Raw genomic sequence first — 20,545 nt, forward strand, 5'->3', positions numbered from 1 at the left:
TTACCACGAGATGTCGCTGCTTCATGAGGCCATGAAGCTCGACAAGCGTAGCTGTATTTACTGTATGTCGTGACGCTACTAAACCACGTGTCGAAACGCAATCGGTGTAAATACACTACAGTCAGAATTAATTTATTACAAAGAATATTTGCAACTGTTCGTTATTGAACGGCAAATCTGTCTTTTGTCTGATATTCAATGTTTATATTGCAGCTTTAAAAGATGACTATTGTTCATTATTTTTATCAAAATATTTCAAATTATACAGAATATTATAGAAGTTATTGTAAATAATGTGTAAATTTTTTTTCTTAAACTCTTTTAATCTCAAAATTTTTCTGCTGAATTTTCAATCTCTTACTCAAAATTTCTGTTTACTTTTGATATATATTTAGAAAAATTACTTTACATAAGAGTTTATCACACCAAGTAACCAATCTAACATATTTTAAAATTATGTACAGTACAGTAAAAATAAAAAATTTTAAAAATGTCTTAGATTGGTCACTCGATGTGATATACTCCTACGTAACTATATAACTACCTTTAACGTTATATAACTGCCTTTGTAGTTATATAAATCAAATACTACAATATAACGAACACTAAAGCGAAAAGCATAAAATGTGTTTGGTTATATCAGCCTTCCATTGTTACGTTTATCGCGGTACTTGAAAGATACGCAATAATACAAGTTCATCCATCAAGTAGTAAGCAATTAAATCAGCCATATAATATCTTAAAATATTTAAGATATCATTTTTTCCTTAATATTAACTCTAAGGAACTGTACCATTCGCAGCCGAATATTAAAACAGTAGAGCGTTGTTTATCCGAAGGTCGGTTATCCGAAGGAATTCCAGTCGACAAATTTAAATTTTCGCCAGTGCTGTGGCGCTGTAATCTTTGGCTATGTCTTCGGCTACTCAAATATTTTACGTTTTTGATACTAAATTAACTTCTGAAGTATAATTTTTTATTGTTTTTATATTTTTCAATATATTTATTTTGTTTGTACAAAATAAAAAAATAATTTTTAACGATACAATAGTCTTCGTTAGGCTTAACATCGATGAAAATTCAACGCGAAGCAACACGCAACGGAGAAAAATGTCAACACGGGATAAATTAATATATTTTTTCGAACATAATTGGTTATCCGAAAAATAAGTTATCCGAACAACCCCAGATCCCAATTGATTCGGATAAACGACGCTCTACTGTATATTAATTTATACAAATTGACCATTTGCCATGGCGCAGCTTGGCTTATATGGCCCTTGTGCCATAAAACACCAACTAACCAACCAACCAACCGAAACAGAAGAAGAATAGAAAGTTGCAGTGGAAATCCACTTAACCTCAAAGAACTTCATTTAGAAGGACTATGCTTACATTGTGGGAAAAACAACCATAAATCAGTAAACTGTAGAGTCAAAGACTGGCTGAAATGCGAATGATGTCATAAAAAAGGCCATATGGGAAAGGTATGCATATCATCCTTAAGGAAATAAACATCAACAATTAACAGGAATCATAACATCCACAATATTAGTCACGAATGTGTAATTGACTTTGATATAAACAGTGTTCTAGATGTATTTGTTAATATAACATGAACTGATGACAGACTCCTCACAGGAATCTATGTTAACGGTACAAAAGTCTGTTTTGAATGTGACACTGGCAGTCATGTCACCATCATCAGTATCGATGAATTCAATAGTTTACAATTGAATGCGCCCATAGCAAAAACGGAAGTGACCTTTCGAAGTTACACAGGACAGACATATTTTCAAACCCCTAGGAGTAGCAAAAGTAAAAACTAACAGTATGGAGGACTTGTATGTCATTCCCTTCCAAAAAAAATGCAATAGTAGGAAGAGATTGGATTCAAAGTTTAAAGATTGACATCAATGAACTCAGCCATACAACTAAAAAGGTCACAGTCAACAAGCAGTTGCACGATTCACACCACCCAATTATCACACCCCAGGATACTTATCATGACACTGTTGTTAAACATATCTCAACTGAAACTATCACTGCCAAGGAAATTCAAAGAGAATCATCAATTGATAAGGAACTATCACAGATCAAAAATGGCATTGTCAATGACCATATGTACAACCCAGAAATATCCACACACAATGGTATTCTGTTTAGAGGACACTGCATAATCATCCCAAGAAGTTTACAGCCAGCAGTCCTGCAAGAGCTACACTCTACTCACATGTGAATCATTCGAATGAAGGCCCCAGCCTGAAATTACTGTTACTGGCATAATATTGACTCTGATATCGAGAATATGGTCAAAACTTGCAAAGAGCGCTGTGACATTAAGAAAAACCCAACAAAAGCCCCAATATACAAATGGGAAATACCTACAAAAAATGGCAATGTGTACATGTTGATTATGCAGGACCATTCATGAATCATTATTTCTTTATTGTTGTTGATGCCAAATCAAAGTGGCCAGAAATATTCTATACAAAGAGAGCATCAGACACATCCAACACAATTCATTTTCTACGAGGTGTCTTTGGTCGATTTGGTCTACCTGAGATTTTAGTAAGTGATAATGCAAGTATTTTTAAATCACAAGAATTTCAAGAGTTTTGTTTTAGAAACAGAATCTGTCAAAGCTTAATAGCACCAGGACACCCAGCCAAAAATGGCCAGGCTGAAAGATATTGTCACACCTTAAAAATGCATCTCAAATGTATGAAGCATAAAAGTGGTACTCTATATCAGAAGCTCCATGAAATACTATGATAAGCTTCTTGTCTAGTCTTCTCAATGGTTAGTGAGCGCTAAGATTGGCTTTACTTTACTTCTAGTCTTATTACACCACCACAGGACATCAAATTAGATTTAGAAAAACACTATTTTATTTTCAGAATGCATTTCGGACATAGAGTCCCTCATCAGCTATTTGCTACAAAATTAATAGGAGGTTAACAGTTTTATAAAAAGGCTGTGATTGACATAAATGAACAAAAATGTGGACTTACATTTGACATGTGGATTCGACGCGTTGAACATTAATTAAAAGATTAAGCATACGATATACAAGATTTCTCGTTAAAAACGGTAATGTTGGTGCAATAACGTANGGTTAACAATTTTATAAAAAGGCCGTGATTGACAGAAATGAACAAAAATGTGGACTTACATTTGACATGTGGATTCGACGCGTTGAACATTAATTAAAAGATTAAGCATACGATATACAAGATTTCTCGTTAAAAAACATTTTGTTAACAATGTATATTTTTATAACTTTACTGTTTTACCAGAACCTCTGTTTATTATTACGTTATTGCACCAACATTACCGTTTTTAACGAGAAATCTTGTATATCGTATGCTTAATCTTTTAATTAATGTTCAACGCGTCGAATCCACATGTCAAATGTAAGTCCACATTTTTGTTCATTTCTGTCAATCACGGCCTTTTTATAAAATTGTTAACCTCCTATTAATTTTGTAGCAAATAGCTGATGAGGGACTCTATGTCCGAAATGCATTCTGAAAATAAGATAGTGTTTTTCTAAATCTAATTTGATGTCCTGTGGTGGTGTAATAAGTGTAGAAGTAAAGTAAAGCCAATCTTAGCGCCACTCCATGAACTACTATTTCGATATAGAGTATATACTTTCCCTTATCTAACAGTAAAAGTCCAGCAGAAAACTTATTAGGGCTTACAATAAGAACAAAATTAGATCTTCTCAAATCCAGGCACAAGCTTCCCAAAGGAACATAATTGAACAATTGAAATTCTACAAAATTTACTCCCACTGTCTACCTTTACTTTTTTCCCTCCTGAAGGTATGGAGTGCGCTCCTGTTGAGCTACTCTCACATGATACATATTACTTTTGTTTTTCTCTTTACAAATACTAATAATCCTGATTTCACATACTAATACCTTCAACAATATCTGCCTTGTGCTCTTTTAAATTTCCCAAGAGAGAGCAGAAGTTGCACTAGAAGACCACTGAAGATTAAAGATTAAAAACATTTCAGTGACAATACAGTTCAGTAGAAGTTAAAGGTTAGTGAAGTTTTATGGTTTGAATGCTTTCAACATAACAAAATAAACTTTTTATGAGAAATTGTCATTTTATTCACAATTCTTTTCTTTAATTTTAATAATTTGTATTTAATAAATAGTTCAAGTATGGTAGTTTGGTTGTTATGAAAAGTTATTATGAACAATTGTCATTGTATTCATAAATCAAATGAATTTATTCTCAAAATTGTTTTGCAATAATGAAAGTATTTGAGTATGAAAGAAATTATTATTTTGTCATGCCAGATTTTTATCAAATAAAAGTTTAAGATCACTGTCTTTTGGCATTAATAAAGTTTTGACAAGTAAAGCACAAAAATAAACAAAATATCTTGCAAGCACTTTTGAAATGTATAGAATGTCTTCTTCAGGCAAAAGGAAAACAAATTTTAGAACTTTGATATAAATTTTAACAGTAAAATTAATATGTTCTAATTGGAATGCATGTGTTATTTTTAAATGTTTAATGATAATTTGTACTAATTAGAACACATATGATGTTAAATTTAAATGGTGTCTATTAAACTTGCACATTTAATTAATGAACAAACTATAATTGAAAATTATTGGCAGCTGGGATTTAACTTTCTTTTAAATTTAAATTATTATATAGTGAAATTTATGTTTTTGGGAGCTCTAGAGTGGACTTATTACACAGCTATACAAGTTGAAAGTGCTTGCAAGATATTTTGTATTTATTTTTGTGCTTTACTCATCAAAACTTTATTAATGGCAAAAGACAGTGATGTTTTTCATATATTTGATTATTATTTTATTTAATGAAGTGTTTATTATGTTTAGGGCTTGGTTATGGTATGGTTATTGTTTCCGGAATAGTTATGTTGTATTATAACATGATAATTGCTTGGACACTATTTTATATGTTTGCTTCCTGGACTCGAAGGTTACCATGGGAACACTGTGATAAAGATTGGAGTTCATCAGGTAATTTAAATTGCTCATTTTTTTATATTATGCTATTATGAATTTTTTAATATAAGTTATTTTATTTTATTACTATTGAGAAAAATTACATAAAATATTTTAAAATAAGTAATATATATATATAATGAAGAATTCTATTATAGCATGTTATTCCTATGAAGATGCTGATGAATGTGAGAAAGATAACGGTACTTATTATAATCAAACTTGTTACACTTATAATGAATCAATTACACTGAATCTAAGTGTATTAATTAAAGGAATGCATAAAAAGCCACCAGCTGATGATTATTTTGTGTGAGTATATGGACTTTTTCTTACTTTTTTTAAATATAATCTGTTGAGACAGTGATATATATTTAGCTGTGCTATATTCCAGTTCATATGCAATTGTTTATAGAATGTGGTAGAAATTTACTTAGGTATTATTCCCAATGGCAGCACTTCCAGTTGCTATCTTGTTTGTTAGTGTGACGTCTACAAACAAGCTTCCTCTTACGATTTTTGGATTTCTTGGTGGTTATTTTTGGGAAAGAATATGGTTTCAGGCTCTTTCCAAACTGGAATATGACCTACTCCTGGATATATCTTACTCATATGCTGGACGAACAACTCAAAACGTTCTCCTGGTTTTAATTTTTCCCATCTCAGAAGCTTCTTATACATAAAAGTGTATAAATAGGAATCAAACAAATTGTCTGTGAAATGCATTGGCAAATTCTGTTAGACTAGATGTTGCTTGTCGGAGAGATTAGTAAAAACTAGTTAGACTCACAAAACTGGTTAAATAACAAAGAAACAAAGATTACACTGTCTTGATTCACAGAAGGTCAGTGCTGAAAAGGGAAGAGTGAAACAAGATCACTGTCTCTAATGGCTCCCCAAGGAGTCAACAGTGCCACCAATCTTTTATCACATAACGGAAGAATGTTTACAAAACATCGCGACACAATGATGTCGTATAACATCAGACAATAATTTTGTCTGATGTTATATGACATCATTACGCAATGATGTCGTAATGATGACATATAACATCAGACAAGAATTTGTTGGAATCAACGATTCCAACAAATTCTTGTCTGATGTTATATGTCATCATTCTTGTCTGATGTTATATGTCATCATTCTTGTCTGATGTTATATGTCATCATTCTTGTCTGATGTTATATGTCATCATTCTTGTCTGATTTGTTGGAATCAACGATTCCAACAAATTCTTGCGGTTTTTCAGAAGTGTTTGATTTTTTGCATATGAACACCTGTAACTAGATTGATGAAATTTTCAGCATGTTTCACAGTGCTGTGGGTTATTTTGACTCCATCCAAATTGCTGATGTGATTGTAACCTTTCTGGGTAGACTACACATCCTGAATTTAAAAACTTGCTAATAACCCAGTTCAAACTGACCTGTTATTTACTTTACACAAGAAACAGGAATTATTATTGCAGCAAACGCCACTGACAACCCACCTAGTGCCTTTCAACAACTTCCCTTTTTTGTTCTTCCTTTTGCTCACAATGGTCTCATTGATTTTGACAACCTTTCCAGGTCCACCAATTTTCATTCAAGTCAAATTGGACAAGGAAACCATTATTATGTGCCGTATGAAATTCTCTCAGTCCACAGCTGTTTGACAACTCATGCCCGCTACTAAACACATCATGTTCAACATACATTCCATACAAATTAGATGGCAAACAAATGAAAAATAGTACCCCAAGAAATCTTTCCAAATTAGCCTTTAAACATACCTTCAAATGCTGAACTGTTCATCTTGCATTTATGACATCAAAAAGCAACAGAATCAAGATCCTTCCAAAAAATGTAATTTATGTTGACCTTTACATTTCTCACAAACTGCATCTACAGTTGCAAACCTAACTTTATGGCAAACTTAAGATTGGATGGAATTCTTTTATTGACATCGATTTCAGGAAAATTTTAATCTAAAATACAGAAAAAATTCCAAGAAGTGCACTTTTGCCAAGAAAACTGTCTATAATTTTCTAAAACCTCCATGCCATTGAAAAAAGAAAAATCCACAAATACAAATTGCAACAAAGAGAAACTCACAAAACATGCTAAGTGAGATCAGGATCAGTAAAACTCTGCCCACTTGTCTAGGATAGTTTGAAATGTTTATCTAAACTTGTTGGAGACTAAAGATCAGATCTCAGTCTCTGTCAGTCCTGACACCAGTTAGGAAAAATAATGCTTGCGTCCTAATGCGATTGCTTCAATGGGGTTATCTTTAGACTGAATCTGAATCGCTGATTTGGGGAATAAGTTTGTACATGAAGAGTCGTATTGTCTTGTTCGAGTGGAGGAGGGATTATGTTGATTCGCCTAATGGAGGGCGGACAAATCCACTATATAAGCTAAGCTATTTATTGATATATATATTTTAAGCATATAAGATATGTACAAAGCAATAAGTAAGGTGTATAACAAAGCTTGGATAGAACGCTACTTTATCAAGGATAACTATTGGCTAACACTATGCCAACAGCTGACTGACAGAGCTTATTACCTGGAGTTTTGTGAGAGAACCATTAGCTTCCTTCTTCTTGAGACCTTTTACTTCTTGGTCAGGCAGAAACTCTTCATCGCTTACTTTGGTTGAGGATGGCCAAAAGCAGCCCCGAGTGAAGGTGCCTTTCCCCTTTTATAGAAAAATTGACGATCAATCAAGTTTGCTCCTGATGCGGTCATATTCTGACCAGCTGTCAATTTAGCAGGAACTTCAACATTCGTTGAATCAGAGAAAATGTAAAAGATGCTGAAGTTTCTAAAAATCTGTCTTTCCTTGCTTTCCCACAGTTATAAAATAAATTAATTTTTTATTAAATTTTGTAATTCTTTTAGTATTTAATTTTGTTAAATTTTATATTTAAATTATTCCTGAACCCCATGTTCTCACACTACAACCCTATGAACCATACTTAAAATGCTCCTACCTAAAACATAAAATGGTTTAGNTAGAAATTATGTTTTGGGTCAGTCTTCTGGTATTGAAGATACGGGTAATATTAAATGGTCTTTGGCATTATGTCTTCTACTTGCCTGGATTATTGTATTTCTGTGCCTGAGTAAAGGAGTACAGTCATCAGGAAAAGTAAGTAAAGAATATAACATTATTGCTTAAGATGTGTTTATATAATTAATACAGAAAAATATATTAAAAAATCAAGATTAATGATAGATAACACTGTTCAGTAAAAAAATTATTTTTGCCCCATCAAACATTTTCACTGATTTTTTATAATTTCAATCGTGCTAAATATGAATCTGACAACAGAATTGGCCTAGCATCCACCATTATTGAGAGAGAAATGAGGTTTTTGAAGGAAAATATTTTCTGTTCAAAATATCATATTTATTGGCTACACACATGGCTAATTAGATACAAATAAATTTATTGCTGTTTATTCAATTTCTATATATAACATCTCTTTAACCCAAAAAACAAGTTCGGTAGACAATCTCACAGCTTCCTGGTTAGAAACAGCTTTATTTTGTAAATTGGACTACAAATGCATTTTGGGTTGGTTTAAGTTCCCAACCCCTCTTAAGTGCTGTACGAAAAAAATGACAATATAATTAGGGGCATGACATTACTCAGATATCACAAAAAAAGATTTTTTACATGACAAAACATTTACTTATCATATAAAGACATAAATTAAATTTTCTTTTTTCTAGAATTGTATCTTCCATGAATATACAGAACAGTTTACTATTTTATATTAAAAATTTTTATAAAATAAATTAATTTTTTATTAAATTTTGTAATTCTTTTAGTATTTAATTTTGTTAAATTTTATATTTAAATTATTCCTGAACCCCATGTTCTCACACTACAACCCTATGAACCATACTTAAAATGCTCCTACCTAAAACATAAAATGGTTTAGCCATAATCTAGAAATCATATTACGTAACAAATCAGGTATACACAAGACAGCGACATCTATGTTAACCATCAAAACACCCATGTTGTCGAGATTCCTGGAAGTTCCACCATAGGGAATATATAAGTGAAATTCTACCTAGAATGTTATATGTATAATATACATTTGCATGACTATAATTTTATACATTATCAAATATTATGGAGAATGTTTATGATGTGGTTTATAAATATACTTCTTAAGGTAATCGAAATTTGCAAGTTATTTGATAAAAGTTACTTATCTGTAATAATGAATGAAAATTTATAATTGTATATAAAAAATGGGATATAAACTATAGTGCTTTTATGTAATGAAATTCTAATGCATCATGTACGTATATGTATTAATTTAAAATCACATTAAAAATGAATAAAATAAAATTATCATTATATTTCAAATAGAAAGTGGTATCAAAAAGTTTCCAAATTATCTCTATAAAAAGTGATAGACTAACTTGAGGTTTTAATGTCCACCATTTCCCTCAAAGTAGTTTTTTTGGTAGTTGTTGCAATAGTATCAGTGATTCTGTTAGAAATAAAATAACTTTATTTTCAGGTAGAATAAAGTTATTGATTGGTTAGTAATTACGGAGTCTGATCATTCCTAGAAAATAATAGTTTTTGAACTGGTTACATATTGAGATGATTCATATCCCTTCCATTACTTCAGTTTTAGTTTTGGAACAGTTCTTTTCTTTTGAACTACAGGAAACAAAGTGAACAATGTCCAGCAGACAAATTTTCTATAAAGCTGTATGTGGTGATTGATGCCCCACTTAACTTGAGTGTTCGTTGATTTATAAAATAACCGAAGCTTTATATCTCATCATGAAAATTTATTTAAATTTATGTATAAGATTTTGTTTTACATTTATTGAGTAAAGTTTGATCAGTTACAAGCATGCGTCGGTACAGAACATTCACTTGTCGTGAGTAGTGTAGCCGAGAGAGAGAAAAAGAATATGGCGGATGGACTGCACATGTTTTAATAGCTCCATCTGGATTTTCAGATGCAGCACTAGGTTACAATTATTCAGTCGCCACACTGTATTTAGACAGTGAGTTATCCATTATGCTGAAGAACTTGCATATAGATATTTCATTGTGATACTACTTACAACAGAATCTTGTTTTAATGGATTGCTTGGACTGCCAAAAATCATCCAGTGTTCCAAAAATCCATTATATTGCAAACAATAGATTTTCCTCATACCCAAATAAATATTTGTTATTTAACCCCCTAAATATAAGAAATGCCTGTACTTAAAATTACTCAGTCTCTTGGGATCTCTATTCTTTTTTCTATAGAAACACATATGTTACATGATTGTATATTACATATGTACAACAAAGCTGAGAGAAACTGTATATACTGTAAACACAAAAAGAGACAAATTACATATGCTTATTAACACTTCAACTTCACTCGATTCCACAATTTATTAAAAAACTCATTCATCTTGGTTTGTTTTGATGCTGCTTTTCTGCTTATTGAATAAAGCAACTGTTTGATATTAGCAATATCATGTACAGGAACATCTGAAAATATACAGGAAGATCTTTACGACTTGGAAAGACTTGATGGATTTGCTAAATTTTGACACTACACTTGGACCAGCATCAGTATGTTCACTAAGTTACTTCTCAATTGTACCAACCTGCTGACTCTGTTTATACAATTCTTCAATTTTACCTATCCTTGATGTAACAAGTGCATCCTACTCTATAACTTCCTGGAAACACCTAAATATTAACTATATGTTGAAAAAAGTGCAAAATTTACAATAGATGGGACTAGAAAAAAATCCATTATTCTGAGTTATGGATCTGCTAAAAAGAGGTAAAATTACATTAATTTGGTGGGACCTGGGAAAAAAATTTGTTATTTCAAGAAATTTATTGTTCTGCAATCCATTAAAATGAGATTTTACTATATCTGGTAAATTTCATGCTTGTATACATACCAACATGAAATCTTGCTGTTAAAACATTGATTGTATTGTAATTTTGATTGTGATTTTGTAATGGTCCACAGTTCCTCCAAACCTGATAACGAAGTCATAAATGAATACATTCAAAAATGTGGACATCATGAAGTACTGTAAACATGAAAATAAAACTCTTTTAAAAAAATGCAATTATTACTGTTGAAATGTCAACTTTTTGCAGGTGCATTTTGATATAGGGCACTGTTTCTCAATGGGGGCGATATCGCCCCCATGTGGGCGTTTTTCCATGTTGAGGGGACAATTAGTAACAATTTATATTTTGGGGGCAAAAACAATTTTCTGGGCAATATAGTAAAACATTATATTAAGATTAATTAGATATTTTATTTGTTATATCGTACAGTAATTAAACAAATAACATTATACTAGTCACTAGTCTATTCAATGCAGTATGAATTTGGCGTTAGCCTTGGCCCTGGGCATCGGAATTTTGAAGTGAAGATGATACTACATAATGATTTTATTGAAGGGGCGATACTATGTTGAAGGGGGCAACAATTCGTTAGAGGTTGAGAAACACCGATATAGGGAATACATTACATTTGTGAGCTAGCTTTTTTCTGGTCTTGACATCTCAAAACTTGGGTGGACATTAGATTCAAGAAAACGTGATAAACTCTTTACTTTGCAATGGTTATTTTTTGCTAAGTAAAAATATATTATTAATAAATATTATATTAATATTAATGGTATTTTTAATTTAATACAAGTATTTAATATTAAATTCAAATTTTAATAATGAATATTCAATTCTTTATAATTAAATATTATGAAATTATAGTTTTTTATTAAAATATTTATATAATTCATCTTTTTTAGTTTTTTTTTATATTATTTAATAATGATACTACCATCTTAAAATACAAAATAATAATTGAAAAATATTCCATATATATCTATTTTTCATATTACCATATTCTATCAGATTCTTTTCATATTATCTGTTTTATTGAAAAGTTATTTAATAATACAGTAAATTAATTTTTTTATTTAGAAATTATGTTTTGGGTCAGTCTTCTGGTATTGAAGATACGGGTAATATTAAATGGTCTTTGGCATTATGTCTTCTACTTGCCTGGATTATTGTATTTCTGTGCCTGAGTAAAGGAGTACAGTCATCAGGAAAAGTAAGTAAAGAATATAACATTATTGCTTAAGATGTGTTTATATAATTAATACAGAAAAATATATTAAAAAATCAAGATTAATGATAGATAACACTGTTCAGTAAAAAAATTATTTTTGCCCCATCAAACATTTTCACTGATTTTTTATAATTTCAATCGTGCTAAATATGAATCTGACAACAGAATTGGCCTAGCATCCACCATTATTGAGAGAGAAATGAGGTTTTTGAAGGAAAATATTTTCTGTTCAAAATATCATATTTATTGGCTACACACATGGCTAATTAGATACAAATAAATTTATTGCTGTTTATTCAATTTCTATATATAACATCTCTTTAACCCAAAAAACAAGTTCGGTAGACAATCTCACAGCTTCCTGGTTAGAAACAGCTTTATTTTGTAAATTGGACTACAAATGCATTTTGGGTTGGTTTAAGTTCCCAACCCCTCTTAAGTGCTGTACGAAAAAAATGACAATATAATTAGGGGCATGACATTACTCAGATATCACAAAAAAAGATTTTTTACATGACAAAACATTTACTTATCATATAAAGACATAAATTAAATTTTCTTTTTTCTAGAATTGTATCTTCCATGAATATACAGAACAGTTTACTATTTTATATTAAAAATTTTTATAAAATAAATTAGAATGGCTTAACACATTTAATTACATAAAAATATATAATTCTATCTAAAAATTTCTTAAAAAACTTACATATTATATTTCCATTATTTAATACACTTAAATTGGATGCATATCAGTTCTTCCAAGTGAAGACTATAAGTGTTAATATAATATAATATACTGTAATTTAAAATTATTAAAAATTAATTACTTTACAGTTAAATTCTTGAACAACGGTGACATATAAAGACATACCAACAAAAGATGTTATCCAGTAATTCTAATTTATCTAAACAAACCGTACAACAGATCTTGGACTGTGCTTTTATTACTATGCTTAACATGTTGAAGCCTCTATTAATCTATACCAGTGTTTTTCAACTTTCTTGAATATGCTTGAAAGTTAAAAACTTCTGGCGACCCCGCAGGGCCATATTAAAACTATATCAGTGATTTTAAAAATTACGTATTTAATTTTCTTTCTGTTGAGACCTAAATATCGATCAAAAAACCAATTGTACTGTAAAATAAACAGGTACAGCCTTCTCACTGAAATTATAGTTTTTTTTTATTGTAGTGTAGGACCTACAAACACTTGTCTTTTTCTTTTACCCACGACCCCCCATGTAAGGCTTTGCGATCCCCAGGTTGAAAAACACTGATCTATACCATATGAAATATTAACTAAATTTTCTTTGGGATGATTTCTTATTTCTACATGTTCCTTGAATTTTCTTTTATAAGCATCTTTTTCTAAATGTAAAATTTTTATATTATTTCTATTAATTTGACATTTTTTTGTTTTTGTGTGAGTATACCATGGGGAGTTATTGTATCCAAGCTGAATGCTCTTTTATTCTTACTTCTAATAAATGACTAGTTTCACCTAAATAAATTTTTGGATTTTGACAATTACACTCTATTTTATAAACTACCCCTGCCTTTTTAAGATTATCTATTTTAATTGTTATGTTGTTTATTAACGTTTTTTAAATGTTATGAGATATTTTATTGGTCAAAGATGGGGCCAAACTAATATTATCCTTTTTAAGATTATTGCAATTGTCAAAAATGTTTTTAATATACAGAAAGGTTTTATATTTTTTGTCCTGTTTCTATTATATCTATTATATCTATTTATGTAATATTGTTAATGCCATGTATTTAGCTTTACTTTAGGATAGTCATTAAGAATAAACTTTGTTTTTAGCTCTTATAATTTAATTTCTCGATTTTATTGTCAGATATTCTTGTATATATGTTTTTTAAGTCCATAATAATGGTAGTTAATCATTTTATTAACATTACAGGGTATCTTATATGTTATAAAAGCAAATTTATCTAGGTTATTTATTATAGTTATAGCTAAGTAATTAATTTGTCCATTTTTCATTTCTTCTATATCAAATTGAATATCTTTGTTAATGTTGTTGATGATATTAAGGATAATTTTCTCATCTGTTATTTTATTATTGTATATCAGTAAGTAATCATCAGCATATCTTATTACAATTTTTATACCAGGGATATTATTAATTTTTTCATAACTAATTCTGCTAATTTTGGCCCCATCTTTGACCCCATACTGATACCGTCAACCTGTCTATAGAAATCTTCATAAACTTTGAAATAATTCTTTGTGTATGCAAATTGTATTAAGTCAATTAAAGTTTTATTTATGTTAAGTTGAATTAGACTAGCTTCTATTAGTTTCCGTTTTATATTTGGGTACATATTTTTTATGTTGAGGCTTATTAATTTATCTGTATTTTTTTTTTTAATTTCTGTATATTATTGATGAGTTCATCAACATTTTTTATGCTATAACTGGAACACTCAATATCTGTCAACTGCTGTTTAATATATTGTTCTAAATTATAAAGAATAGTATTTAAAATTAACTATATGTCTAAAGTTTTCTACTTTTTTGTGTGTTTTTAATCTTATGTTTAATTTAGGGGTTCTATTATTTTTAAAATTAAGAATATAATTCTTATCGTTTTCGCTTATATTTTTATTTAAATATGTTTTTTTATTATTTTAGTTAATTCCTGTTTTATTTTTTCATATGGGTTATTTTTTAATTTTGTATAATTGTTATTATTGATTGATTTTTTTTTTTTTTGGATTAAAGAGATGTTATATATGTTAATTAATCCTTTTTCATAAGTCTAAACATTTAAAAATTGAAACACTTAATGATATGCTTTCTTTCTTTTATATTCTTCTTCCAAAGTCTCACTGTAGAGTCCAATAGTAATCTGCTAACATGTTCTTGTTTCACCTTCTGCTATACTGATTTCCATTGAGAAAGAATCCAATGGAAACTTTCTTCATGTTCATCAGAAACAGCTTGTAGATTGACAAAAAAAATATCTAAATGGGAATGCAAGAAATACATCTCAAGTGACTTTGCAACCCAGTGTTTGTAGGATGTTAACAACTTCTCCACAATTTCCTCATAGTTGTTAGCTTGTACATTCCTTAAAATATTCTAAATATTCATTTTCAAAATTGCATCACACACTGTCATTTCCTCTGGATTAAGTTTTTCCTTGAAACTAGGATCCTTCAAAAACTTCGTCTTACTTGGGAACCAACACTTTCCATCACTCAAATGAAAAAACTGAAAATAGGAAGACTTTGCTTCAAGTAAGCAAAGTCTTCTTTTTCTCTATCCATTTCTTTCAGAAAGTTTTTCATCAAACTATACTTGATATAAAGAGGAAGTAAGAAGATTTTAGTTTTCTCCACCAGAGCAGGAAAGCAATGTTTTTTTGATCTTGTATGTTTGCTGTGTATTCAGGCTACTTTTTTCCAAGTAGTGACTGGTTCAACTACCACATTCACATAAAAAACAGCAGAATTTAGTGTATCATTCTTCTATTTTATTCAAATAACAGTAACAGAAAGTATTTTAAAAAAGGCATTTTTCTGCAGAAAAAAGTAGTATTTTTAAGAAATACTATGGGTAATAGTAAATTTTGAATTTCAGATTCACATTCAGCACACTAAAATATATTAAAAAATCACATTTTCTTGCACAGGAAGATTTTGATGCAGAACAGTGTAATTGTTTGATTTTTTTTCATGTACATAAAATGTAATTTTTTAAAATATTATACACCATATATAGAGTTCTTAGAATACTGAGAAAATATAATTGAATTAATGTTAATTCATTTCTTATTTATAGTTTTATGAAACTTTAATTTATAGTCCTAAAACATCTTTGTACTATACTTATTAATTTTTGTCATAGAACTGACAATTGACATTCATAATTTTTAATAAAATTTTACTTTTGATTGATGTTTTATTAAGTTATTTTAGATGGGTAAATGATTATGTGCCCACCAGTGGCCAAATGGATAATACCTCAACACTGGTAGTTGGTTGTGAGTTTGCATTTCGCCACTGGGCTGGCCAAGTGGAGTTTTTCAGGTTTTATTCACATTAGTGACACCAAATTGGGGCCAGTTTTCCTTAAAAGACCTCCCAGGAAGCATTTCTGCTTAGCAGATTGCTATGTCATGTTGCCGTAATTGGATAAAATCAACTGCGTAGTATTCTCTCATACTGTAAAGATGATTTTGAATTCAATCTAGATTGACATAACTTTTTGCAATATTTTAAATCAGGCATGGGAAATCTCTAGTCCTTTGTGATTTTTTTTATGATCTGCATACTATCAAGAGCATTAAACATATTTACACCACAGTACAATCTCAGTAATCCAACATATGTGCAGGGGTGGACTGGCCATGTGGAATTTTCCACATGGCCAGTCCGCCCCACATGGGCCGTATACAATTTGGGCCGTTTTTTTCTAAATATGTACATAACGTACCATTTGGTTAAGTTTAATTTTAAAAAATTCATTTATTTTTTTTTGTTAAGTAAGGTAAATTTCAATTTTTAGGTATAATACAGGTATATGTGTAGGCCTGTATCATTTTACCCGGCGCTACCCGTATCCGAAGTTAAATTAGTTCGGCCGATCTGAGTCAAACACTACATTAGCTCGATTCGGCCCAAACAGAAAGCATCCTAGGAGAAAAATAATCAAAACTACCTTCTAAACCAGTGTTTGTCAACGGGTGCAATATTGCCCCCACGTGGGCGTTTTTCCATGTTGAGGGGGTGATTAGTAACAATTTATATTTTGGAGAGCGAAAAACAATTTTCTGGGCAATATAGTAAAACATTATATTAAGAATAATTAGCTATTTTATTCGTTATATCGTACAACAATCAAACAAATAACATTATACTAGTGACTAGTCTATTGAATGCAGTATGAATTTGGCATTAGCCTTGGCCCTCGGCATCGGAATTTTGGAATGAAGGGGGCGATACTACGTAACGGTTTTATTGAAGGGGCGATACTACATTGAAGGGGGCGACGATTTGTTAGAGGTTGAGAAACGCTGTTCTAAACAGAGAAAATTGGTCATTTGTTTACATTGCTAGAAACTGTTCACCACTTCTATGAATCTTAATGCTAAACTATAGAAATGCACGTTATTAGTTTTGTACCTAGCCACCAAAGCAATGATTGTAGTCATAACAAATTTAATGGCCACTATATTATTTTCTTTATTTTAGGCAAGTAAAAAATGGGTTAAAGTCCAGATACGTATACTGTCATGGCTGCTCATCTCTGAATCCAGCAAACAAAAGAAAGGAAACAGTGGGGACGCACGTTCTAACCTAACCTAACCTATACTAATAAATTACCATAATTATTACCAACCAAATTATTAGAATAGGTTAGGTTACGTTAGGTTAGAACGTGCGTCCCCACTGTTTCCTTTTGTTTGCTGGAATCAGAGATGAGCTGCCATGATGGTATATGTATCTGGACTTTAACCAAAAAATGTTATTCAATAATAATTTCTCTGTATACCAAACGATTTAATTAAAAGTAATCTATTTTGTAGTGTGAGGCCGTGACCCCACCCCCTCTAATGGGAAACTGGTTGTCGAGTTAAAGCTAATATATCGACGATTTATTTCGTAAACAGGAATGAGTGTAATACGATTTAATTGTCGCATTCCCGGACCAAATTCACACGTCCTCGATCTAGATCAGGGAAGGTGGGAGAGTTCGACTGTCATCTTACAGCGAGTTCAAAGCACATTAGACCAAAATTTACGGGACCATCACTAAATATTCCTGAAAATGCATTTCAAAAATTAAGCAGTATTTTAGTATAGTTTAATCCAGTAGCTACTCAGCACAATATTATTTCAGAATTGCAACATTTTAAATCGTCATGGAATATTTTAAAGGAAAATGTCAATGAAACTTTTATAAAATTAAACGAAAATGAACATTCTACTGATGATCCAGTAGAAACTAATAAAGATGTGATTTTATCCTCTTACTGCATTGCTTGCAAAAATTGCTCTATTTGTTGTTATAAGATATTATTCAGATATAACATGTTAAGTGGCGCTTATTCTATACTTGGTCAAGCATACAAATATCTGCCTATCTATGTCTGTAACACAAGTGTCCGGTGAACAAAGCTTTTCTATGTTAAAATTAATCAAAAGTGGGCTAAGATACTTATAAATATCTCGCAAGAAAATCTAGAAGCCTTCATGTTAATGTTAGTGAAGAAGGATTTTTTAAACGAAATACATTCTGATGATGTCATTAATATTATTGCTCAACAAAGCAAACTTCTAAATAAAAAATTAATATTGTAGAATATAGACTTGTGCTTATTGTAATTTTTGTCAATGTTGTATTTTGAATATATTTAAATATAAATAGAAAAAATACATTTTTTTTTATTTGTGGGCTGGGCTGGGAATAAATTTTGCACACACAAATTTTAGGGCCAGTCCACCCCTGCATATGTGAGACTGAAATAATGATGGATTACTCTTTATATCTTCAGTTTGAGGACAGGTGTTAATGAACTAGTCTAAAAATAAAAATGAAGTGCAAAAAATTATAAACTATTGTAATTTAAACAGTACCATTTATCATTTTTCAATTTTCATTTTAATAATTTTGATTGTGTAAAGAAATAGTTGTTTTGGTTAAATGTTTTTCCAGTTTATTAATAAAAAAAAATTCAAGAAAATTATTAAAGATCAAACTTAATAAATTTATATTTTTGTAAAAGATTACAAAATTTATTAATGAATAGTAATTAAAAAAACTGATTTTGTTTTCTTTTGGAAGTAATATAGTTTTACAGTTGCAGATTAATAATAGAATAAATTATTTTTACAAATAATAAAATGTCTTATTTTAAATCTTAATATTTTGAATTATAAAATGATAAAATTATTAATTAGGAAAAATATAACCAACTAAAAATTTTAGTTTGCAAAATTTGTCAGATAATCATTAATAAATAGTATTTCCTATAAATGTGACAAGTTATTGTTACACATCGTTGTTAAAATAACATTGATATTAAGTAATATTAATGTCAAATGATAATGATGAATTGATAGAGTGCTGAAACATACAATTCCATTCAAATATCAGGCAATTAATATGGTTATTATAGAATATTTGGGCTTGGTTACTTTTTGTGAAGGTATATCTATAATGATTTGTTAACAGAAATGAAACAGAAAAATTAATATTTTAATGCTTGAGATGGAACCTCTAAACTGCATACCAGTGTATTGTTCTTTGCTTCGTATCTAATAAAATTTGTTGAATTATCCTAAACAGTATATATACCAGTCCTAGTGCTTTGCTGGATCAAAGTCTGGTCATAACCATGTACCAGAAAATACAGTTATTAGTAATAATATAAGGAAGAAGTATTCTATAATTCGTTGTATACTCATTGGCAAAAGAGTTATACACCAAGGAGGTGTTGGAATTGGATGAAACTTTATTATTGCAAATGTAATGATTATGGTAAAAAATTAATATAGTGTCAAAACAAAGGGACAATTTTCTGTGGAGCAATGTTATAATTTAAAGCAGCTTTTAGTATCTTGTAGAATCTTCTCTTGTCTGGATAAATTCTGTCAGGTATGGAGGCAAACTGTGCTGCATGCTATCCTGTTATAGATTTGTACACGTATGTTGCAACTAGTGATTGCAAATTTACCGGGTATTATATTACCAGAAATTCGGTAATTATATTCAGGATTACCGGTTTATCAATAATTTACCAGTAAATTCATATTAACAAATGATTTAAAATGAAACTGAATTACTGATAGAAAACTTGAAAATAAATGGTTGTCCAATAATTCTATCAGTTTAGACAGACAATTCTTGTAATAGCGATTATTATGACATAAGAAATATTGAAATAATGCTGATAATTAATTATGTTTTTCTTTATTTTGAAAGTAGGCTTTTAACAAACATAATACATATAGGCTCTCATCATCTAATCTATATAGATCTAATTTTCGTACAAAATGGCAGTTGCATTAAAAAAAGCTCTCTCGGAGTCAACACTAGTTGGACATACTGTCATTAGAGCATTGAAAACCTTTTTAAGATACATTCCTTGTAGTTTTTGCTCTAAGAAATAATTCATTTCTTTTTATACTATATCTTTCACACTTTTAAACGTTCTTATATTACTGTTATCAGTGTCTATGCTCGTTTTATGTTTAATGAATAAGTCAAATTTAACAATGAAAGAGAAATTGGACTTTTACTATATTTGTTCAATTTTCTGGGTTATTTTCCTGTATATACTCCAAAATCAAGACTCGTTTTTGGAGTATAATACAAGCAACCACGTTATAAAAAAGACTAGAAATTTCCTTTTAATAACCTTAAATTACAAATGGAATAAC

General features: G+C 30.0%; 1 protein-coding gene across 1 annotated transcript in view; it reads left to right on the forward strand.

The window, feature by feature from the left end:
- The window catches only part of LOC111630960 (sodium-dependent proline transporter-like), a 123,914-nt gene that overhangs the window by 31,581 nt on the left and 71,788 nt on the right, over positions 1-20,545 (forward strand). Inside the window, exons 4-6 of the mRNA XM_023375127.1 lie at positions 4,875-5,018; positions 5,162-5,315; positions 8,006-8,138. Of these exons, the coding sequence (XP_023230895.1) occupies positions 4,875-5,018; positions 5,162-5,315; positions 8,006-8,138 (431 nt within the window). The remainder of the gene's footprint in view (positions 1-4,874; positions 5,019-5,161; positions 5,316-8,005; positions 8,139-20,545) is intronic.

Source organism: Centruroides sculpturatus, unplaced genomic scaffold, assembly GCF_000671375.1.
Source record: "Centruroides sculpturatus isolate CEXI.00-Female unplaced genomic scaffold, Cexi_2.0 scaffold753, whole genome shotgun sequence".
Lineage (NCBI taxonomy): Eukaryota > Metazoa > Arthropoda > Arachnida > Scorpiones > Buthidae > Centruroides > Centruroides sculpturatus.